General features: G+C 40.6%; 1 protein-coding gene across 4 annotated transcripts in view; it reads right to left on the bottom strand.

The window, feature by feature from the left end:
- Positions 1-25,954, bottom strand: part of ADGRB3 (adhesion G protein-coupled receptor B3) — a 730,220-nt gene that overhangs the window by 395,262 nt on the left and 309,004 nt on the right. For all 4 annotated transcript variants that reach the window (XM_060235460.1, XM_060235469.1, XM_060235479.1 and 1 more), the window contains one exon: positions 6,525-6,719. In XM_060235460.1, the coding sequence (XP_060091443.1) occupies positions 6,525-6,719 (195 nt within the window). The remainder of the gene's footprint in view (positions 1-6,524; positions 6,720-25,954) is intronic.

Genomic DNA, 25,954 nt, shown 5'->3' with positions numbered 1-25,954 from the left:
ATCAGTTCTGTGGTAGCAGTTAACCACTGACAGGGGTTACAGGTGTAAAGGAAAGTGCACATAATTCCATATCCAACACCCAATTATGACTAAGCAATCAGCATTATTACCTTTGCAATGACCCAGCATAAGCAGATGCAAGCATTATTTCTATTCCAGAACAGACAGATTTTTTTGAACAAAGAGGTATACAACAAGGTTGAAGGCTCCTTAAAAATCATAACAGTGAAAAACAGTAATGAAACAAGGAGGCTAAAGAAGATAATATAACTCATGCTAAAATATGTGCTGCACATGCAAAATGCTATGTGTGTTAGTTCTTGTCAGTGTTCAAAGGATGACAACCAATAAAGATCACTAGGTAAACCAGTAATGTATAGATATAAAATTCTTAGCTTGAGTCTCTGAATGCCCAGTGCACCTTCAGCCCTTTCCTTTTCAATACGAGCTGCAGATCATGTAGAAACCTGTAGCCCTTTCAAGTGGTGTAGCTGACCCCTGGGGGTGGAAAGATGCTTGAGAGCCACCTGGCTGCTGATGCTCCAGCTTAAAACTGAGAGCTAGAGTTAGTTTGAGTCTCTCCCACTTACACACTTCAACTGGTTTCACATTTTGAGTTTTTTTTAAAAATTACACTTATTTATTGTATGTAAATTCTTTTTCACACACACACAAAAAGGTTTTGATGCAAGTTTATTCTGATGTGTCTCTTGCTTTGTTATTATGGCCAGAGTATAATTTGAAAAGTCCTAAGGGTTTAATCAATCCTAAAATGACAGTGGTTGTAGCCATGTTGGTCTGCTGTAGAACAGCTAGATTCAAGTTCAGCAGCACCTTAGAGACCAGCAAGATATTCAGGGTATGATCTTTTGAGAATCAAAGCTCCCTTCAACAGATGACTGTAGCAATCTTCTATAACAATATTTAGTATGTAGTGTGACCATCTTAAAGAACCTAGAATATACATGGTTTGAATTAAAGCATTGGTCTTGTTATGCTTTTGTTAATGGCTAACTGCCTGATTCTAAACCTTTCTGAATCATCAAAGACTGTGTTTCAGACAGGGATGTACTACCAGCTCTCTCTCAGCTCAATGTCATAGACTAATTAATTACACTGCTGATGCAGCAATGTCATAGTTGCATTGCAGTCTGGTATGCAAAATAAAGGGTGTCAATTTCCGAATAAATATTATTTTCTCATAAATATTACTTGTGAGTTCTGACCTTAATCCCTGCTACCATTCACATTAGTTCAGAAAGAAAACCAGGTGTTCTGCCAGTGGTAGGGAGTTGTTTTAGGATCTGGAAAATCAGTAAGCTCACAGAGGCAAGATACTTTCTAGAAGCATTGTTTTATTAAAGCTCACTAAAGACAACATAATTGCACATTCCTTCTGTTGCTGGGAGCTCCTTCCAGTAACAAAGACACCCTAAAGTCTTGTTCCACAGCACTTTCCCTGTCCTGAACTCTGGTGAAGCTTTCTGAGCCTTCTTTCACCCAACTTTTATACTAACTTAGCCTGCTAAGTCATGCTTGCCAGGCCTAATGTTCAATAACATCTGCTGCTCACACCTTACTCCCTTAGGAGACTTAGAAAAACAAAGGATGGCCCTACTGACAGCATTATGCAGTAGACTTAATCAATCCAAGGTAATTAGAAAATATTTTCCTACTCCTAGGTATTTTCCTGGCCACTTAATAGGACTGCCAATCCCCAGGTGGGGGCAGGAGGTCCTCTGGTTTGGAGGCCCTACCCCCACTTCAGGGTCATCAAAAAGGGGGGAGGGGGAGGGAAATGGAGTGTCTGCTGGGCACTCCATTATTCCCTCTGGAGACCAATTCCCATAAGGTATAATGGAGAATTGATCTGTGGGTATCTGGGGCTCAGGGGAGCTGTTTTTTTTATGTAGATGCACCAAATTTTCAGTATAGCATTCAGTGCCTCTCCCCAAAACACCTTCTAAGTTTCAAAAGGATTGGACCAGGGGGTCCAATTCTATGAGCCCCAGAAGAAGGCATTTAAGAAGAAGGCATTTAAAAGGTGTGCGGTTCTTTGTTTGTTTGTTTATTTATTTATTTGATGGATTTTTATTCCGCCCTTTCCCAGGTGGGCTCAGGGCAGATTACAGCATAATAAAACCGTTAAAATACAGCAATAAATTAATAAAATACATTTAAACAACACAACTCAGTAAAGATAGCAAAGGCGGGGTGGGGGCTCATATTGCAGAGCACAATATAGTTATCAACCCGAATATAATAGTTCATATGGTACATCATTGTGGGGAGGATAAAGATGGTGTAGACAGTGAAAATAAACGATGCCCATTTGCCTCAACCGAAAACCTAGTGGAATAGCTCCATCTTACAGGCCCTTTAAATATGATGGCCAGAACTCCCTTTGGAGTTCAATTATGCTTGTCACAATCTTGCTCCTGGCTCCACCCCTAAAATCACCAGATATTTCTTGAATTGGACCTGGCAACCCTACTACTTGACAACACCACTCCTAGGCCTCCTTGAGTTTCCTGCATGTTTATACTACACCAGGTTACTGAGAATACACAACCGTCATACAGAGATCATGACTCACTTTCCCCATTTGATATTCTTTGCTATATTCTTAATTGATGGATCCAAAATTCATTCTATTTAAGCTAGTTGTATTTTTTTAAAAAATGCTTTTGTTCTGTAAGGAGGCATGCAAGTACATCTCAATTGCTAAGAAGCACTTCAAATAAGCAAAACTCTCCATGAATAACTTGGCAGAACTGCATGTACTATGTACAAACACTCCATATTATTCATGCTAAGTTATCAGCTAAAGAGAGAATTAATTTAACATAAAATAAAAGGATAAAATTAATTATTTCCAATACTTAATTGGAATTTAATTCCAATTTAATTATTTCTGACTGCAGCTTTCCTCTGTGGTTATTTACTGCCCTATAGAAACATTCTAGCCTTGTCCCTTTATTTCCATAGACTTTTCATGTTTCTGCTCTGTGGTCTCTAACATCCTTGGGGTGTCCCAGATATTTTTCTTTTGAAAACTGAAAGCACAAATTAGATGTGTAAAATAATGAAAATTCAAATACAGTTGTCCACTGTTTTCAATAGGATGCTATTGGGATGTTCATTCAGATATATATTCAACCAAACATAGTAATCTCAATAATAATATTCCCCCTCCAATGTAAATAAATCAGATGGAACTAGGTGAGAGGATAATTATCAGCACTTGTGGAACTTTAGTATCCAGACTGTAAATGAAACCTGCCAAACTACAATTGAAATTATATTATCTTTAATGGAAACCAAAATGAAATATTGTCTATAGTCTTATACAAAGAGCACCTATTACCCAAACCATCAGGTAATCTGCATTTGTATGTCTTGTGTGCATGAGTAGTAGCTAAAATCAGACAATAAAGACTGACAAATTGACAATATCCTATATAAGCATAATTCCAGTTTATCTTAATTATTATACTCATATGAATAATATTGTTTGACTACTTGTACCAATGGTGCTGTGTGATGACATCCTACTATAATGTGCAGGGTCCAGAGTGTGCATACATAAAAGGGCTCATTACGCTATTATATATGCATTACACATTAGTCATAGATCAATTTACTGAATGATGATTTAGCATTTCATATTGAAAATGATGCACCACACCACACTTTTTCAAAATGTACATTTGATTTCTGAGATAAAATTAATTGCCAATAAATTACCTGGGATCCATGCCAAGATTATATTTTAATAACCTTTATGCAGTTTAGAAAGGGCATAACATTACAGACAACTCTGCTGACTCTGACTTTACTTCAACTGAACTTTAGATGGATTCCAGATATTAAGATCAAAGATGTCACTATCAGTTCTTCAATTGTCTAGATTGCACTATTTATGTCATAAAATTCAGATATGTGTTAGCCATTGTACTGCATAAATTACAAAACAGGGAGCAAAATGGTGCCTTTTCCTGGCTGTAATTATCTAGGGATTCTTCAGTTTATGTCCCCAAGGGTGAAGAAAGTCTGTAAATGCAATGGGAATTGATCTTCCATCCTTACAACAAATGCCTTGAAATACAGTAAATGCATATCCCAATTTTTAAAATATTTGACTGATTTCTAAGTCCCAACACTCGCTTTCTATTCCAAGTCTTGCTGAAAATTAAGTTAAAGAAACATGGACATGTATCTTAATTTGTATTAATTCATATAGTGTTATTTTATGCTGTATGTTGAAAACAAAAATATCACAATATTTCATGGCACATAGAATGGAGAGAAGGAAGACAGAAAAAAAGGATGTCTTTTGCAAGGCAGTCTAGACATTATGATAACTACATGAGATTCTCTGAGCTGATGTCTGTTCCATGTAAAAGGTATACTATTAGGAAAGTCCATTATGTGGTTTGCCCCCATTATTTGAAATTTCTGTGCTACTACCAATGTGCACCAGAAATGTGTGGCAGTGTCACGAATGTTGTCAAAAGCAGTTGGAGAAACTCTCCATGCTATGTAACCACGTGAAGTAACCATGACACAGAAATTCTCCCAGCGTACATTATATAGAAATTGTAATCTGCTGGCTGGCTCCTTATCAGTGTAATTTTAATCTTTACATCTTTTTGTGGCTTAAAAGAAAGGAGTCTGTTCCCTGACTCCCCCAGGGGTTGCTACTTTGATGAGATGGTGGAAAGTGCCATCAAGTCACTGCTGCTTATGGTAATTTCATAGGTTTTTTAAGGCAAGATATGTTCAGACATGGTTTGCTATTGCCTGCCTCTGTGTAGTGCCCCTAGATTTCTTTGGTGGTCTCCCACCCAAGTACTAACCAAGACCACCCCTGCTTAGCTTTTGCGCTCTGATGAGATTAAGCTAGCCTGCGTTATTCAGGTTACATTGATACTGAGAGTTGAATTTCACATGCCATGCATGTGACATAATGCTAAACACAGGCCATTCACTTATACATCTGTACAAATCTGACATTCATTGGGATGGGAAGGACAGCAAAAGTTAGACATATGTACACATATATGTATGCTAAAGACACAGGTCTCATTACCATAGTGGTAGGACTGCTCCAACAGAGGTATTTGTAAGTATACAATTTGTAACCGTTTAATGCAGGGATGACAAACATATGGCTCATGGGCAGATCTGGCCCCCATAGGGCTCAGATCTGACCTATGAGTAGTTTTCTTCTCCTGCTTCCTTTTCCAGGACTGCTGCTGCAGCTGCACCATAGCTTACTTTCTCCTCAGCTCTCTCAGTGGCTCTTTGCTTCCTGTTTCCTATTGCTTGTTTCCCTCCCCCTCCCCTCCCCCCCCCTCACTCACACACACACACAAAACCAGCTTCTGCTTCCTTCTCTGGGGCTGCTTCTCCTCTTTTTGGGAGGAAGGGGGAAGGGGAGGGGGAAGAGAGAGAGAGAGAGAGAGAGAGAGAGAATAGTTGGAGTCCCATGGCAGCTGTAAAACCAACATTTTATTCCAGGTATAAGCTTTTCTGTGCAAGCACACTTCTTGAGAGGGAGGGTGGTTGGCTGGATTCTTCTGAAAAGTATAATTTACATTGGGGAAATTATTTTGGCTCATTTTGAAAAAATGGTGGGGTTTTTTTTTAGAAAGATTGGATTTTTCTGTTCTTATCTGGATTTTAATTTCTTTCAAATATTAGGATTAGGAATTTGAATAATAATTAGGAATTAAAACACTTGTATTGGTCCTTATATCTTGGAGAATGGAGTGGAGGATGCATTGTCTTGAGCTTCATTATCAATTGCAATTTAGCAGTCTCTGGGACTTTTTTTGAGCAGGAATGCAAAGGAATGCAGTTCTGGCTGGCTTGGCATCAGGGGGTGTGGCCTAATATGCAAATGAGTTTCCGCTGGGCTTTTTCTACCAAAAAAAAAGGCCATGGCAGTCTCTCTTTCTAATCTTCCTTTGGAATTCCTTTGTAAGAGAACTGCTACTCTTAGGACAGCAACTGAATGTTATGCCTTCTAAAGTCAGACTTATGTCCATTTATTCTTTGCATCTTCCTGAACTGAATCCTCCTGGATGGAATTGAGATCTAGGTTTCCTGTCTCATTACTGACGCTGATATCTCCATGCCTACTACCCCTTTGTATACAATACCTAATCCAATCAACCCTGCTATTGTCATTCACCTGCTATTGCCATTTGGCTTCTGAAATCGCCTTTATAATCACCTTGTATAACATTTTATGATATGCATGGCCCAGCCTGACAAAAAGACATTTATGTCAGATTCGGACCTCATAACAAATGAGTTCGATACCTCTGGTTTAATGCATGAACTGGTTTGAGCCAATGGGGATCTGACTCTGACTCTGAGAGTTTTAAAACTAGCAGTCTGTTCACTGGGCCTTGTACATCCTAGTTACCTTCTAGGAAGAAGCACATACGAATAAATATTGTATAATTCATATCAATAGGAATTAATGTTTTACTCTGTTCTACTGTTTCACATACCTGGACACCGTCAGATGCAGGGATGTAACTTGCTCTTTTAAATGTATCTGTAACATTTCTAAGAATTTCCACAGAAACCAGGAGATCTCCTGCATAAAGATTTTTCCTCTGAGTTAAATCCAGAAGGGTCTTTGTCACCTGGGACATTCCTTCACCTGCCAGTGTCCTCTGTCCTTTTGCAAGATGTTCTTTAATCTGTAAAAAGTAAAACAGTGAGATAAATATCAGAACCTTCTTTACTATGGTTATTGCCATCAAATAAACTGAAAATACAGTAATACTCTATGAAGAATACTCTGAAGTATTATCAACAGAAAAATGTAAATTAGCTGTACTGAAGTGGTGTATGTTTTATACAGGATATCATTTTGAGGGAAATAAGGGTGCTAATTATTGTCTTTTTAATTTCCCTTACAGAACTGTGCTAGGCCAGAGGCAGTCACTGATTTTGATATCTAGAGGCATATTATTTAAAAAGCAGCTGCACTCTTTATACTTAGCTTTCACATATATTCTCTATAGAACCTTCAGACATGTTACATTGCTAAGGCTCATAAATAACTACACTTTTGAAAGCAATCTACATTCAATTCAAGTCACTAGTAAAACACTGATTTATAGGTTTTGTATTGTGATACTTAGGGATAAGAGCTTCTCTGTGGAGGGGGAAAGGATCACAATATGATGAAGTTTGTTCAAGCTCATTATGTGAGTAATTTACTCACAGAAAGAAATCAGTGGTACGTTCCATACACACTGGAATTTATTTTGGTGCAGTATAATATGTTACATCTTGCCCTGTTGAACATATGAAATATGTTGTATTGTTTACCCTGAATCTGGTTTTATTGTTTACCCTGAAGAACAACTATTTGTATATGGAGAAAAATCTTTCACAATACCTGAGATGCTTTGAAACGACTGAACCAGGGACCTTCTCAGGGACTAAACCAAGGGTATTGTACAGGGGTGAGTCAGACAGCTGATATTACAACTGCTTTTTATGTACTTCGAATATGTACTTTAATGTTGGTAAGAACAGAGCCAGTGTTGATAAGACGATAGGATGTATGAACTGATTGTCCTCATACAGAATTGATGGGAATTTTCTATTTTGTCAGATATCTTCAGTTTATTAGATCTTGACTTCCCAACTGTCAGCTGGGTACCAATCTTGTAAAAAAATCAATATTGGCTGATGAAGAAAACCATATCTAACAGGTTCAACTATGCCTTAAACCAAACTATTAGACAAATAACTTGAAGCAGAAGGTGTCAATAGGCCAGCATTTGCTGAGAGAGAACATCACAGGTTTTAAAAAAACCTGCTCTTTATATGATTAGAAATCATGAGTGATTCCGTATCACTTGTAAAGCATCAAAAACAGTTACTCCAAAGAGAAAAAGGCAAGAGACCAGACAATACAAACAATAACAGCTGTAAAAAAATCAGAAGCTATTCTGTCATCCCTTCTGAAAAACCATCTGCAACTTTCCCTGTGATTATTTCCTTGTGATTTCCTTTATGCAGACCATGTTGGTGCCCCCACCAAAAACCTTAGGAGCGGGTAGGATGAGTTTCATGATTCCTAGGATGATAGAGTCATCCAGGGCCACAATGTCTGTCATCTCTCCTTGATTCATTATAATTAGGGGGAGAAGATTAAACATCTTTGTCCGATTAGAAAGTTTCTTAGGAAGACCACTCCATTTTGACACATTTAGGCCCTATTTTTGTTGTCCTATAGGTTTCATAGATAGGTCTCACAATATGAAACATGATGATACAATGTTGTAAAGAAAGAGAAATGTCATTGAAACAGGGAGCATTTTATAATGTATAAAAATATGACAAAGTTATCCACCATAAATTGATAGATGTTTGCTGGATTTTTTTACTCACAACAAACAAGTCTCATTCCATACTCCATTATATATATAGGAGTATGGAATGAGACTTGTTTGTTGTAAGAAAATATATATATATATATATATATATAATTATATATATAATTATATATAATGGAGTATGGAATGAGACTTGTTTGTTGTGAGTAATATATATAAGGCAACTTGTGTTGCTAACAATTCACTTTTGACTCATGCATGAAGGAGAGAAAGACCAGCCTGGCTGGCAGCAGGATGTTCAGTCGTGGCGGCAGTGGCTGTGCCAAAGGAAAGAAAAGGAAGTGGATGCCAAATGAAACAAGGAGAACCAAAAAGGAGCAGGGTATGCCTTCTCATTCCCTGATTCCTGTGAGTACAGCGAGAGATGCCCGATGCAACATTGGTGACTCTCAGGGGAAAATGCAGGGACAAATAAAGTCCAGTTGCCCATGATGAGGGAGGAAGTGTTGTTTCATCATTCTCCAGCAAAGAAAAGGGCTCCAACTTCCACTCTTTGGGAAGTGGGGCCTGTTGTTCCCCTGTCCCAACCCTAAAGCAGCCAAGACAGGGCCCTCACCCCAAGCCACCCATCATTCACCTTAGCTAGATGTTCTGCTACACCTCAACCATTTCCTGGTGGTCACTGCCAGGCAGGTGTGAGGAGGACTGTGAAGGCCCCACAGGTGGCTGTCGACAAGGATTGGGGTCACCACCAAAGGGCACGAACAGCAGTGGATGTCTGGCTCTGCTGTGACTCCATGTCTGGTGGTTGCTGAGCTAGGGCCAGGCCAGACAGGATGGATGGCAATGTCAGCCTCCTGTCTCCCTCTGCTGCCTTCTTCTCCCTTCCGTTTGGAGTCTGATTACTTAGAAGCCCCCGCACCAAATGCAGCCCAACTGCCTTGCTTCTGTGGCAGGAAAGAGGGGGGCCACATGACACCCCTCCCATCAGAAGAGTATAGGGTGAGCTCCATCTCTCTTGCCCAGAGAGGAAGCACCGAGCTGTGTGAATCTCTTTCCCTTCCCTCCCAGAGCCTCTTTCTAGAGCCCATTGCATTTAGAAGAAGAAGAAGATATTGGATTTATAGCCTGCCCTCCACTGTGAAGAGTCTCAGAGCGGCTCGCAATCTCCTTTACCTTCCTCCCCCACAACAGATGCCCTGCGAGGTGGGTGGGGCTGGAGAGAGCTCTCACAGCAGCTGCCCTTTCAAGGACAACCTCTGCCAGAGCTATGGCTGACCCAAGGCCATGCTAGCAGGTGCAGGTGGAGGAGTGGGGAATCAAACCCGGTTCTCCCAGATAAGAGTCCGCACACTTAACCACTACACCAAACTGGCTCTCTTTAGTCTCACAACAGGCCTTATTCCTAGTACATTATAATCTAACTGGTGCCAGAAATTAATTAAGCTGCCCTACATTAATTAGACTGCAGATAACACCTGGGGGATTTGACAAGATTAATCAGGACCCAGGTAGGAATGGGTTGCCCCACACCTGATTTCTCTTTGGGTCTCTCCTTTGAAGAACTGAGGCAAATTGGCCTGGATTTTACACTACTGAGCAGCTATGAAAGAACAACTATTTTGAGATACAGAACAGGTATGGTAAGGGGTGGAAATTCTAGGTTGAGCTCTTTTGCATATTAGGCCACACACCCCTGATGTAGCCAATCTTCCAAGAGCTTACAAAAAAGAGCCTTGTAAACTCTTGGAGGACTGGCTACACCAGGGGTATTTGGCCTAATATGCAAACGAGCTCCTGCTAGAATTCCATCCCTGGATATGGTTAGCATCCCTTTTAATGTATATGTCCAAAAAGTGAAGTATTATTCTGTACACAGATTGCTAGCATCTAGGAAAGTTGGTCTGCTTGACAAAGTTGTTCTTCCTGTGTGAAGGTCATATTTTAGTGATCCTATATGCAAGCTTGTTAAGATACAGTTTACGACCCAGAGATGGCTGAATGAAACCACTGTTAAAGCAGTAGTTCAATAGCTCTCTCTTGCAGCCCACACTATGCATATGTAGATTGAAAAACACGTACTTCAATATTTAAAGGACATTGATACAAGATCTATAGTGACCTAGTTTGTCAAAACACTATCCAACAGAAGGCAAAATGGAGTAGCCTAGCATGTTATTTCCAGTTACCATAGTTACTGAAAATCAGATCAGGCTGATATAGCATGCAAAGTCTAAAACAAATATTACAGATGTGAATGATCAACAGTATATCTTAATTTTGCCTTTACTTAACTCTGAATCTACATGCCTGGGGAAGGAGGCATTTAGACACAAAACTGTTGAAGAAATAAGGAAACACCTCTGAATTTCCAGCTTTGGGTGGTTTTTTTTAAATAAAAAGTATCTATCCTTCCCCTCCTGCAGTGCAGAATTATAAGAGAAAATACCCAAGCAGTTTTTGCCCTAATTGTTTGGAGGGACAGTTGATCAATGATATAGACAATCCACTATGCATCAATGCCACCCTGTGCAACCCACCTAACATCTTTTAAAAAGTGGTTAGACTAGTATTGGGGAGCATCTCACATTCTGGACCCTACCTCTTACCAAGATAGTGAGAACAAAAGGAAAGAGGAATGTGCCTTCTAAACATGATCCCAGAATTTTACAAATGATTTGTAAGCCACCCTGTAGAAATAGAGCTGGAGTTAGGGATGGGTGGGGCCAGTGGGAGGGACTAAAACTGAGTCACAGCTTGTGGAACTTTTGAATTTCATTAAAAACATCCCTACTTTTCTCCCCTAAACACAAGCCTAATTCTGATATCTACAACGAACCTCTGATAGATTCCTTCTAGCTTAAAAAAATAGCTTATGATATAGAAGCAAAAATATTATTCCGAGAAGTGTCAATGGTAAGTGAAGATCAATAAGGTGGCACCCAGGTTCTGGTGGAAGTAGATAAATGAGACAACAGACCAATGCATGGTGTAAAATAAAGTGGTCTTGATGAAGCAGGAACCAAAGAGAGTGAAAATGGATTGCAGTTAGGGATAGAGAATGAAGCTGTGCTAGCACTCAACCATAGTGGTTAGAGGATCTGGGAGACTCAGGTTTGAAACCCTTCTCTGCCATGGGTGACCCTGGACTAGTCAAACACTGTAATTCTAGTCCACCTCACAGGGTTGTTGTGAGGATGAAAAGGAGGAGAGTTATAATGTTATAAGCCACTTTGGGTCCCAATTGGAGAGAAAGGCAGGGTATAAATTAAATTCAGCTGTGAACTACTTTGTCGCTGTTACCACTCATAGTTCTGCTATTTGGTGAGTACTTCCCTAGATAACTTTTTAAAACATATTAATAAAATAACTAAACAAAAACCTTGCATGTATGCACATATCCCATTCATATTCCCCTTTAGCCACAGAGCTCAAGATGGCACACACTGTGTGTCTAAGAGGTCTTGTGTTAGCAGTCAATCCTGTCCTCAAATAGAGGGGCAGTTTATAGCTAGAATAACCATAAACACCATTCTTAAAATATCACCTCAGAATCATAAGTGCAGGACAGTGCCTAGCCCAAAATGGATGCCAGTCAGGAACAAGCCTGGATAAGTAGTTTAGAATTGTGTGTCAGAGTGGATGACTGTCTACTGCTTCCTCCATACTCCAGAGAGATGCATAATTTAGGACAATGGGTCTCCCAAGACCGATTGACTCACCCTTGGATTACTCCCATCAATACCCAACACCTTGCTTCTCCTGCATCCACCTATCCTAATGAAGCAGTGATTTAATCAACACTTAATTCCATTCATCTAACCCATTAGCCATTCCTGTCCAGTACTTGGAGGTTCATCTATTTATTTATTTATTTTACGTTATATTTATATCCCACCCATTCTATGCAGACTTTTTTTGTGTGTGCGTATGCATTTTGCCTACTTCTTTTAATTAAAACCTTTCTGGTTGAAAATCTGCCTGGTTTATTTGAGAGTTCCCTTACAGGACAAATCGTGGTATACATAGGTGGAGAATCCCGGTTACTAGCCTCTCACTCTGTCTCTTTAAGCTAATTTCCCCAAGTTAATTGGAGACTGCTTCTTTGGGTACATATGAACATATGAAGCTGCCTTATACTGAATCAGACCCTTGGTCCATCAAAGTCAGTATTGTCTACTCAGACTGGCAGCGGCTCTCCAGCGTCTCAAGCTGAGGTTTTTCACACCTTTTTGCCTGGACCCTTTTTTGGAGATGCCGGGGATTGAACCTGGGACCTTCTGCTTATCAAGCAGATGCTCTACCACTGAGCCACCGTCTCTCAATCACTTCCATATAGAAAATAACACTTCCATCCAGAAAATGACTAAACCCAGAGTTGCTTAACTTCAGCCAAAATGCTGCATCACACTTAGTCATTCACTCATAGATTCAGCCAAGATTCTATATACAATTAGTGTGAGAACATGCAAAGAGGATCATGTGATTCCTCTGTAGGACCTGTAATAACACCATAGGAGAATGAATTTATTGGCGGAATGACATGACAAGCTGCATCTGCCCAATTTCTTCTTGTGCACAAATATTAAAAGCAGAGAAACCTTTTCTTTTGCTGTGGCTGTTCTCTCTAACTGTCCTTCCTTCATGCCAGAAGCATAGTTTTTTTGTCAAAATTTAAGCTGTCTAACACTGCAGAGGCATCCATCTTTCTCATGAAATTAAACACTTCCAAAGAAAAGTTTTAGAAAATGGATTTGTGAATATTTTATTTGGTTGTTTAAAACAATTTTATTGGTAACATATGGTAATAAATCTATATCTTACATCTTTAAAAAACCCCTTCTTTTATCTACCCCACATATTACTTTCTACCCACCCCTCCCCTCATTACTTGACCCCCACCGGTGCTATTTACTTAAAATGCAAATATTTAAAGGTACCCTTAACTATTAAAACAAAAATTTCTGGTTCATCCTTTTTTCTCCAATCCCACACCAATGTGCACTTCAGTGCCCCCATTGGAGCATGCATGCTTGTCTGTTCTGTGCACCACACAGTGGGACTTTGCGGGGGGGCGGGGCCCAACCCAGCTGCAGGTCCATAGATGCAGTACATTAGCGATGTGGATGACCAACCATGGCCTCCCTGAAGTATGATGCCAGCTTAGGGGGCACTGTCTGATTGACATAAACCATCCCAAACTCACACAGCTTATTTAAAGCTGAGATCCTGCCATGGCAACCTGTGAATCTGATTTCACCTTCAGGCTGACAAGATTGATGACGTGATAATAAAATGGATAAATGGAAAATGAAGTTCTGAGCTGAAGAGAAAGGAAGAGTATCAATATTGAAAAGAAGGAAGGAAGGCTACTTATTCCATGTGGCCTTCATATGAAATCAGTGCTGATGTAGTGGATTCATTGTCTTAGATATTTACAGTAGGTAGTAACTTCTCACTGTTATTTTTGTTACTTGGTTTTAATGGTTTTTAAGTACACATTTTATTGTATATTGTCTGACCTACACCCTATAGCAAGAGATTACTTTCAAATACTACAAGCATATAATTAAAATAAGACAATATAATTGGTGTCCATAAGGCATATTTGAGTGAGATGAGAGCTATTTATCTGAATTGAAATAATTAATGGAGAATATATACAGTTCTCTAGCTTCAATATTGATCCCCCCACCCCCCACCCCCGGTGTTTAGTTTACATGGTTTATAGTATGGTTTTAAGTCTTAATGCTGCAATTATCTGTGATTCTCTTGCTGATACTGGGATGCTACATGAGGGGCTTAGCAGCTGCTGCTGCTGTTTAACCATGAGGCATGTCCTTAAGACTGTATGTTATTGGTCTGTGTAATGCATGTTGACAAGAGGAAGAGTCAAGGGGAAGGAGAATGAGGATTCTGAAATCCCCCCTCTCTTTTGTGACAGACATCATATAGCCTGAAGCTAAATCTCACAGGTCTTCTTATGAAGGAAACTAAAGCTTAGGGTTATAGAAATGGAGTGTCCTTCAAGTGAACTCTCTTTCTACATTGTACGATGACACTTCATTTTCATACAAAGAGTGATATGTAAATAACAGGATTTGCTGATTTCTCTACTGTGAGGCAAATAATGAATTTCAAATCACTGATGAGAGAGAAAAAATGTGTCTCCTGGTATTTGCAAAACATTGCCTAATCCAACTTGTGGAGGATTCTCATAGGTACAATACAATCCCAAACCCCCTCCAGCCTTTGCATCTATATGTGCATGTACAGATAGCACAATAATCCATCTGGACTCTGCCCCAAAAATCTAGGCAAGGCTTTAGAAGCTGTGGCTGGGTGGTTGAAATAGAACTGGCTGAAACTTAATCCACTGAAGACAGAGGTGCTGTATTTGAGTCGGGGTAGAGTAGGTTTGAGAATCAGGCTACCAGCCCTCAATGGGGCACCGTTCATGCCTGCACTAAGGGTTAGGACTTAGGAGCCTAGGAGTGATCCTGGATGCCTCGCTTTCTATGGAGGCCCAGATCACCACTGTTGCCAGGTCAGCCTTTTTATCATCTTTGGCAGGTTAGGCAACTGGTTTCTTGCCTCTCCACCCAGGACCTGGCCACAGTCACCCATGCAATGGTCACTTCCTGGTTGGATTACTGTAACTTGCTTTACTCAGGTTTATCCTTGAACCTGACCCAGAAACTGCAGCTGGTACAAAATGTGATGACTGTGATGCCTGTATGGGCCCTTATTTAGCTTGTGCTGCACCAGTTGTACTGGCTACCAATTGAGTACTGGATTCATATCAAGATAATGGTATTAACTAGAGATGGGCACAAAATGAACTATGAACCATGATTCATGCATGAATCGGGCTGATTTGTGGTTCATTCTGAACTGATTCAGTGATTGTGCCATGCTCAAACTGAAAGATGAACCATCCTTTTTCTCTTGGTTTATTTTTGTGGTTAATTTTCCTAGACTGATTCAGTCAATTCCTAAGCAATACTGGGGATGGATTTCTGAGAGCCCTAGAAATACCCATAGCTGTTGCCCATTGCTTGATTGGCAGTTCTGGGAAACAATCACAGAGTTCCCATTCTGTTCTATCAGACACCCTGACTCCGCTGCTTCCACTTTGCAGCACAAAGAAAGAAAAGTTAGCTGTTGTGAGAGCTGAAGCTGAATTTTCCTCGGGTACCTGCTTTGGGGGACTATAATTTGGACATTCCAAATCCAATCTTCACCAAATTTGGAGTGCAGGTGGAGGTGAGTCTGCTGAAGACTCCCACTGAGTTTTACACCTCCTGAACCAAATGAACTATGAAATGGTTCAGGCAACCATACAAATCACAAAATGAAATAAAGCTCCAGTTTGGACAATCAAATGAACCATGAACCACCATTTCCCTGTTCTTTGCCCATCCCTAGCATTAACCTTTAAAGCCTTGAGCAGCCTGGAACTGGCATATCTAAGGGGCAGTCTCTCCCCATATAGCCCCTAAGTTCTGCATTCACTGCCCATGAAGTAGTATAAAAGCTAGTTGCATAGCCATTAATTAATCAATATGATACTTAAGGCTCACATATTATTAAAGAGCATGTTATGCCATACATAACAATGACATGGATTATGGTTTAATTGCATGTAGTTTATTGCTACATTCCACATTCTTATAGGTATTCCAGATTTTTTTTCAGTTTTGTAGGTACTAATTCCCGTTCTTATATCATGTTGTATAGCAGACTTAGAATCACAGAGTTGGAAGGGACATCTAGGGTCATCTAGTCCACCCCCCTGCACAATGCAGGAAACTCACAAACACCTCCCCCTAAATTCACAGGATCTTCATTGCTGTCAGATGGCCATCTAGCCTCTGTTTAAAAACCTCCAAGGAAGGAGAACCCACCACCTCCCCAGGAAGCCTGTTCCACTGAGGAATCGCTCTAACGGTCAGGAAGTTCTTCCTAATGTTGAGCTGGAAACTCTTCTGATTTAATTTCAACCCATTGGTTCTGGTCCTACCTTCCGGGACCACAGAAAACAATTCCACACTATCCTCTAGATGACAGCCCTTCAAGTACTTGAAGATGGTGACCATATCACCTCTCAGCCGCCTCCTCTCCAGGCTAAATATCCCCAGCTCCTTCAACCTTTCCCCATAGGACTTGGTCTCCAGACTCCTCACCATCTTCATCGCCCTCCTCTGGACCCATTCCAGCTTGTCTATATCCTTCTTAAAATGTGGTGCCCAAAACTGAACACAATACTCCAGGTGAGGTCTTACCAGAGCAGAGTAAAGCGATACCATCACATCACGTGATCTGGACACTATACTTCTGTTGATGCAGCCCAAAATTTCATTTTTTTTTTAGCCACCACATCACACTGTTGACTCATGTTCAGCGTATGATCCACTAAGACCCCTAGATCCTTTTTGCGCATACTACTGCTAAGACAAGTCTCCCCCATCCTATAACCATGCATTGGATTTTTCCTACCTAAATGCAGAACATTACATTTATCCCTGTTAAAATTCATTTTATTGATTTTAGCCCAGTTTTCCAGCCTGTCAAGGTCATCCTGTATCCTGTTTCTTCTTCTTCTGTGTTTGCAACCCCTCCCAATTTAGTATCACCTTTGAATTTAATAAGCATTCCCTCTATTCCTTCATTGAGGCTAAAGCGTTGGCCACTGAGAATAACATTTGCCTTGGTTCCAGGCATGAGAACTGTTTTTGCTGTACTCCTCAACTGATTATTTAATGGACCCCTTGCCATTGCATTTCTCTGTGCTTTCAGGATAACCGTTGCTAAGAGCAGTGCAACTAATAACCTAGTCCTTCCATGTGATATGTGCTACTGCTAACATGTTCCTGTAGTCAACTGACTTCATATTTTCTTACCCCTCTGTGGTAAGCCCTTCCTGCATTTTATCTCTTGCTGCTGGTCATTAGAAAACACAGATCATAACTATAGAAATAAAAGGCTTGTGCCTCAGGAAAACAGCTAGGTATCTACAATCTATCATCTTTTGCAACAGAATACACACTTTTTAAATGGCACTGTTCAGCAAGCTACCATTGTCAAATAATGGTAAGACCTTGCCTGGCTTTGATTACTGTGAACACAATATAATCCTTCTTGTTTCTGAATATCTGTAATGTTCAAAATAGAGTTTTAACAGTTTTCCATCTGGGAAATGCACAGGCACTTGATACATATATCCCTGCAGAGGATGGCATTCAAATTCTATTTCCGATGAGACAAAGATGTAGGGGGGAAAGTAAGCGCAAAGCAGTGTTGTTCTGTTTCTACCATATTAATGGTGTGTTTGACTTTGTATTCTGTTTCAGCTTATAAACAATGCAAAATTCACAGGTTGGGTAGAAAAGGATGTGGCATATAAGAAGCAGGAAACATTTTAATAAGAACGTTTTAGTGGTCAAGAGGTAAGAGAGCTGCATTTCAAATTGTTTCTCTCTTTCTCTCCCCCACCCCCGCTCTATGCCTCTTTGCTATTACACACAATGTATTTTTATTTAAAATACTTTTTAACCCACTTTCCCCCAAAAAATGAAACCCAGCTTACAAAGAATTAAATCACCAACCACAACTGGTTTACAGCTGAAGCAATTAGAAAATCTAATAAAAACAATAAATAAGATAGAAGACATGAATAAAATCCGGACAATAAACCAGACTATCAATGTTCCACTACCAAGAAGCTCCTAAAGGCCAAGAAGGTGGCTACTTTCTTCAAAAACACAGGATGGCTATTCCATAATATTGGAGCTGCAATTGAAAAAGCCTCAGTGCAGGCATCAGACTTCTCCCACCTGGATAAAGCAATTGTCAAGAATGGCTGCTGGGATATTACTGGAATTCCTTACTCCACTGAAGCCATGAAAAAGCTACTGCTGCAGCATGATTTGATCACATGGCTAGTGTGTTTGCCAGAGCCAACATGTAAACTTTGATGAGAAGGCATGCAGTCTTGAACAAGCCACGTACATGACCATGTAACACTGATGCACTCCACAAAGCAAATATGATAATCTTGTAAAGCATAACAAATTTTTGTTTTCTCTTATATCACACACATCATCTGCTTTCTTGTCACTAGATTACTGCTCCAAACAAATGAACAAGCAAAATTAAAATAACCGCCAACCACTTTGTTAAATCTTGGAGATATTTCCATTATTTTAGATCAATTTTATTCTTAAATGTTTTATTGAATATATCTTGTTTTTGACTTGTACTGGTTGTTGGCTGAATTGATAATTACACTAATTCAAGCAAATGTATCTATATCATTTGTACAAGTCCTTAATTCTATTACTCAAAGTTCACATCTAGATGGCAGACTATTCTCCCACCACTAACATGTATCTTGGAATGCTGTTTATAGAGCTTGGCATGATCTGCAGTATGCACGATGGGATTCATTCCCCTTGAAGATTGTACAGTCCTTGAAAATGGCACCGTGAAGCTGCAAATAAACAGCTGCTGGCACAGCAAAATGCAGAAGTGAAATTAAGAGTTTAAATACACAGTAGTGTTAATCTGCTACAGTTGCCGCTTGCTGAATGCTTAACCAAGTCCCTATGGGAGGAAAGCTACCATTGACTCTTAGCATAAGGCTGTGCCACAAATCGTCTTCAGTATGCCACAGGGCTGCTTCAGTGTTTATACAATGAGGTCTAAATTACAATCAAGCCTCTCCCCTGTGAAAAACTAAAACAAGGAGGCATTTGTAATGCAAATGACCATTCTGGCTATGATGAGTTTTCTATCTGCATTATAAACTGACAGAAGCAAGTAGTGCTTTAGGCCTCATGGATGAAAACACTGTTATTTTTGCTATCGCAGACTCACACACTCTTTTGGAAGTAGGCAAACTAATACATTCTGGAAGATTTAAGGAATTTCTCATTAACTCCTCCCACTCCGGTGTGTGTGTGTGTGTGTATGTATATATATATATATATATATATATATATATATATATATATATATATATATATATATATATATATATATATATATATATAACTTGATCATAGTATGAATTGATTGAGCAATCAGAGCAGTCTGGAAATACAAGTTGCATGGTGCACAGTTAAACACAAGCCCTTTTCAGTCATTTATCTTTAGGCTCACCAAATGTAGCAGAAGGGAATGGGAACATACCCACTGCTCCCATACTTACTGTAAGGCATTATTAAGCTGTGCCTTGCCAGAGTCTGAGCACATTGCAGAGGGCTCTGGATGAGAGCAGAGAAGTGCTACAAGCATGAGGTTTGTGGCTTAGCAGCTGGGGGAGTTGCTGAAAACTTTTGAGTTCATGTGAAGGGCTGAAGGTGAAGGTGATTGAAGGTGATTGCTGCTGATTGATTAGGAGTGGCTGTGTTCCGCATCTCTTTGCATTATTAAGCTGCGCCTTGCCAGAGAGCTAAAGGGCTCTTGGCCTGTGGCTCTTAGCCTGGGGGCTGTGTAAGGACCAGGAACCCAGATTCCTTGTGTTCCCAATATGGTAAGTAGACTCTCCAGGTGAGGAGCCACATAAATAAAGAGGACTGTATATTTTAAAAGAGGACTGTATATTTTTAAAAAGCTATCATGAAAGAAGAATGCCAGCAGGGGGGTGGGGGCTTTCCAGTGTTTTGCATTGAGTGTCACATGTATGACTATCTGCCCACAGGACAGAAGTCTTGGGTTTGTGCTCGATGCAAGGAGCAACTGGTCCTCAGGGAAAGAATTTGTACCCTTGAGGCTGAGGTGACTGACCTGGAGAAGCAGAGACAGTAAGTTAGGCACTCGGAGAAGATTCTCGGGGACGTGTTAGATGAGCCCAGCTCTGAACATGGCAGCCCCATTGCTGCCAGGGAGCATGAGGGTTGAGAGGGAACAGGGCACCAGGTTGAGGATAAGGGGAATGTGCCCTCAGAAGGGACCTCTTCTTCAGTTGGTGAGCAGAAATCCTTTCGCGCCAAGGAACCATCCCTAGGCAGGGGGGTCTTGGTAGTTGGTGATTCGATCCTTAGGCGAGTAGACAGCTGGGTGGCAAAACCACGTACTGACTGTATGGTGACTTGCCTGCCTGGTGTGAAGGTAGCAGACATTACGCGTGTAGTAGACAGGCTGATAGACAGTGCTGGGGAGGAGCCAGTGGTCGTGGTGCATGTTGGCACCAACGATGTGGGGAATTGCAGTCGTGAGGTCCTGGAGGAAAAATTTAGGCTGCTAGGCAGAAGACTTAAGGCCAGGACCTCCAAGGTAGCCTTCTCAGAAGTGCTACCTGTTCCACGTGCAGGGCTGGAGAGACAGGCACAAATTAGAAGTCTCAATGTGTGGATGAGACGATGGTGTAAGGAAGAAGGGTTTAAGTTTGTTAGGCACTGGGATGCTTTCTGGAACAAGTGGGAGCTGTACAAAAAAGACAGTCTCCACTTGTCCCCGGATGGAACCAGGCTGCTGGCGCTTAAAATCAAAAAGGTGGCAGAGCAATTTTAAAACTAAATCTTGGGGGAAAGCCAACAGGAGATGAAATGTCTCTGGTTCGGAAGGACTCATCTCAAAGAGATGAAGGGTTAGCTGTTACTTTTCTACCAGGTAATGGATCAAAGTTGTCCACTGAGATGGTGACAAACAGAATGGACTGCCTGCCAGAGTCCCGAGGCGGCGGGAGGAAGGTGGCGGGCCTAGCTTGCCTGGGAAATTATAGATGTTTGTACACAAATGCTAGAAGTCTTCCAAGTAAAATTGGTGAGTTGGAATGTTTAGTGTTGGGAGAAAACATAGACATTGTGGGAATTTCAGAAACTTGGTGGAATGAAGAGAATCAGTGGGACACGGTGATTCCTGGATATAAGTTATATCGGAAGGATAGGGAGGGAAGGGTTGGAGGTGGGGTGGCTCTGTATGTCAGAGAGGGCATACGGTCCAGTAAGACTGAGGTCAGAGAATTAGATTGCCTTCTAGAAATGCTTTGGGTTGAAATAGAGGGCCCAAAAGAAAATTTAACTATGAGAGTTTGTTATCACCCACCAAATCAAAAGATAGAGGACGACTATAATGTGATGGAAAGCTTAAAGATAGTGGCTAGACGTAAAAACTGTGTCATCATAGGTGATTTTAACTATCCACAGATTGATTGGGTCAATATGTGTTCTGGTAGGGGGAAAGAGATTGAGTTTCTAGATGCTCTCAATGACTGTGCTATGGAGGAGATGGTAACAAAACCTACCAGGGGTGGGGCGATCCTGGATTTGGTCCTAAGTAATGCCCAAGAATTGGTGAGAGATGTAAAAGTGATCGCACCGCTTGGGAGCAGTGACCATAACGTTATTGATTTCACCATTTGTATAAATAGAGAGTTGCCCCAAAAGACCAGCACAACCGCGTTTAACTTTAAAAGGGGTAAATTCTCTGAGATGAGGAGGCATATGAAGAGGAAACTGAAAGGAAAGGTAAATACAGTCAAAACCCTTGGGGAAGCTTGGAGGCTATTTAAAACTACAATCCTAGAAGCTCAGATAAAATATATACCACAAGTTAGGAAAGGTACAAACAGGTATAAGAGAAGTCTTGCACGGTTAACAAACCAAGTAATGGAAGCTGTAAAAGGTAAGAAGGATTCCTTTAAGCGGTGGAAAGCTAGTCCAAGTGAGATTAATAAAAGGGAACACAGGCAGTGGAAAATCAAATACAAGACTGTGATCAGGCAGGCAAAAAGGGACTATGAGGAGCATATTGCAAAAAACATAAACACCAACAATAAAAATTTCTTCAAATATATTAGAAGCAGGAAACCAGCCAGGGAGGCAGTGGGGCCCTTGGATGACCAAGGGGTCAAAGGATTACTGAAGGCTGAGAAGATGAATGCATTTTTTGCCTCCGTCTTCACTGTGGAAGATGAGAAGTGTTTGCCTGCTCCAGAACCACTTATATTGGAAGGGGTGTTGAAAGACCTGAGTTGGATTGAGGTGACAAGAGAGGAGGTCCTACAACTGATAGACGAATTAAAAACCAATAAGTCACCAGGTCTGGATGGCATACTCAAAGTTGAACTTGTGGATCTTCTGACAAAAATATGTAATCTTTCATTAAAATCTGCCTCCGTTCCTGAGGACTGGAAGGTAGCAAATGTCACCCCATCTTTAAAAAGGGTTCCAGAGGAGATCTGGGAAACTACAGGCCATACATTCTGACTTCAATACCGGGAAAGTTGGTAGAAACTATTATCAAGGATAGAATGAGTAGGCACATTGATGAACACGAGTTATTGAGGAAGACTCAGCATGGGTTCTGTAAGGGAAGATCTTGCCTCACTAACCTGTTACATTTCTTTGAGGGGGTGAACAAACATGTGGACAAAAGAGACCCGATAGATATTGTTTACCTTGACTTCCAGAAAGCTTTTGATAAAGTTCCTCATCAAAGGCTCCTTAGTAAGCCCGAGAGTCATGGAGTAAAAGGACAGGTCCTCTTGTGGATCAAAAACTGGCTAATTAATAGGAAGCAGAGAGTGAGTATAAATGGGCAGTCTTCGCAGTGGAGGACGGTAAGCAGTGGAGTGCCACAGTGCTCAGTACTGGGTCCCATGCTCTTTAACTTATTCATAAATGATTTGGAGTTGAGAGTAAGCAGTGAAGTGGCCAAGTTTGCAGATGACACTAAATTGTTCAGGGTGGTGAGAACCAGAGAGGATTGTGAGGAACTCCAAAGGGATCTGTTGAGGCTGGGTGAGTGGGTGTCAACGTGGCAGATGAGGTTCAATGTGGCCAAGTGCAAAGTAATGCACATTGGGGCCAAGAATCCCAGCTACAAATACAAGTTGATGGGGTGTGAACTGGCAGTGACTGACCAAGAGAGAGATTTTGGGGTCGTGGTAGATAATTCACTGAAAATGTCAAGACAGTGTGTGATTGCAATAAAAAAGGCCAAAGCCATGCTGGGAATTATTAGGAAGGGAATTGAAAACAAATCAGCCAGTATCATAATGCTCCTGTATAAATGGATGGTGTGGTCTCATTTGGAATACTGTGTGCAATTCTGGTCACCGCACCTCAAAAAGGATATTATAGCACTGGAAAAAGTGCAGAAAAGGGCAACTAGAATGATTAAAGGTTTAGAACACTTTCCTTATGAAGAAAGGTTAAAACGCTTGGGGCTCTCTAGCTTGGAGAAACGTTGACTGCGGGGTGACATGATAGAGGTTTACAAGATTATGCATGGGATGGAGAAGGTAGAGAAAGAAGACCTTTTCTCCCTTTCTCACAATACAAGAACTCATGGGCATTCAATGAAATTGCTGAGCAGTCGGGTTAGAACGGATAAAAAGAGGTACTTCTTCACCCAAAGGGTGGTTAACATGTGGAATTCACTGCCACAGGAGGTGGTGGCGGCTACAAGCATAGCCAGCTTTAAGTCGGGGTTGGATAAAAATATGGAGCAGAGGTCCATCAGTGGCTATTAGCCACAGTGTGTGTGTGTGTGTGTGTATGTGTATATATATATATATATATATATATATATATATATATATATATATATATATATATATATATATATATATATATATATATATATATATATATAATTTTTTTGGCCACAGTGTGACACAGAGTGTTGGACTGGATGGGCCATTGGCCTGATCCAACATGGCTTCTCTTATGTTCTTATTTTCTTACTGGGTTCGGAGACGTTTAGAATGCAACATGCTTTATTGGTGAGTACATCACAAAGACAACATGGCAGGGCCAAGTTCCCTATTATATAAATTCCCTGGAACAACCCTCTTTCTGATCAGGTCCAATCCTGACCAGTTAAACTTCCCGCCACTGATCATCATAGGGAAATTGCATTCATCCCTTACAGTCAGGTGATCCGCGGCTTCCCGCAGGTCACCTCAACGCACTGTGTTGTAAATTCAGGGACCGAAATGCAAGACATGACACTTACACATGTAGCTGAACTTCTGCAGTGATCACAAACATATGATCTGGAATGCTGCAAGAAGCATGGCCCCATGTGTAAAGATGCCTCTATGTAAAGAGGAGGAGGAGGAAGAGATTGGATTTATACCCACGATTCACTCAGAGTTTGAGAGGAATTTACAATCTCCTTTTCTTCCCCTTCCCACAACAGACGCTCTATGAGGTAGATGGAGCTGAGAGAGCTCTGAGAGAACCGCTGTTTTGAGAACAGCTCTTCCGAGAACTGTGACTGACTCAGGTCGCTCAGCAGGTGTACGTGGAGGAGTGGGGAATCAAATCCAGTTCTCCCAGATAAGAGTCTGCACTCCTAACCACTACACCAAACTGTAAGCATACGCACATATGCTTACAGAAGGCTGGTACAGACATTTTGCTCACCTCTTGGATTACAACAGTAGGATCAGTGGGAACAATCCCGCTCCCTCCTATGCATGAACATGCAGATGAGTAGTGTTGAAGAGGAAGAAACTAGAGAAATTGGCCTCTAGCTATTGATTGGACAAAGTAAACAGAATGCCACGGAAGTTAAATAATCTGTGTACATTGAATGTTCCAATTGAAATTGTGTGTCAGAACGGAATATTTGGAAATAGTACAAAGGAATATTTATTTCTGCCATTCTGAAAGCTTTGGAGTTGTTTTTTTTTTAAAAAAACCCCAATATGTGTTTTAATTTGTAGTTCCCAAGACCAAATTTATCGGAGTTATCTTTTAAGACAGAAGACATAGAGGTCCTCCCCAAAATGGTATAAAATTAAAAATAAGATGCAACATCTGTGGATCCTGAGAGGCTTGGAGGCCGGAATATGCATACTACATTTCTGCAGAGTACAAAGGGCTGGTTCTTTTCCCTCAGTCAAAGATACAACATATCTCAGTCCCATACACTGGGAAACATTGGGGGAGGGGAGCAACAAGTTCTTGGTTATAAAAAATATTGTAATGCAACTTATAAAAATGATTTCTGTGCTCCTTACAAGGTCATGCCATAATTTTGCTCTCCCCCTTCCCTCATGTTATTGCAAGTGCTGAGATGAAATGTAATTTGATCAAAAGAACTCTGAGGTGAATAATGATTTGCTTCAGCTGCAGCTCATTACAGCTGATTTCATTTTTTCCAAATTATATTAGAAAGGTTGCATATCATGCAGTCTCCATATTCCTCAATGAAATGTCTGTTCTGATACTGGGAACCAATGTGTACAATTTATTCCTTCCTCTGAACATTTTACTGTAGAAACAGCTGGATTAAAAATATTCTACAGAGGTTTGAATTGGCACAATAGTCTCCCACTATTTCAGCCAATGCTCCTGACTCCCAGATCTGCCTAGAGGGTGTGCAATTTTTTTCTGATTTTTTTTTGTTTGAGTATACTGGACGCACTTTTTAAATTATTAATATTTTATTTTATTTTGGTATTTCTGGAAAAACCCGGATCTCAGTACTGGTAAGGTACTCAGATCCGGACTTTTTCAGAAATCTTGAATTTTGGGGGCTTCAATACACTTGAGAAGAAAAATACCTGAGTCTGTCTTCTCCTGTAGCATGGTTTAAACCATGCTTAAGGAGAAGCCAGTACC

The sequence above is a fragment of the Heteronotia binoei genome, chromosome 1, assembly GCF_032191835.1.
Source record: "Heteronotia binoei isolate CCM8104 ecotype False Entrance Well chromosome 1, APGP_CSIRO_Hbin_v1, whole genome shotgun sequence".
Classification (NCBI taxonomy): Eukaryota; Metazoa; Chordata; class Lepidosauria; order Squamata; family Gekkonidae; genus Heteronotia; species Heteronotia binoei.
Note: the sequence above shows the minus strand (reverse complement) of the source record. Positions and strands in the feature narration are given on the sequence as shown.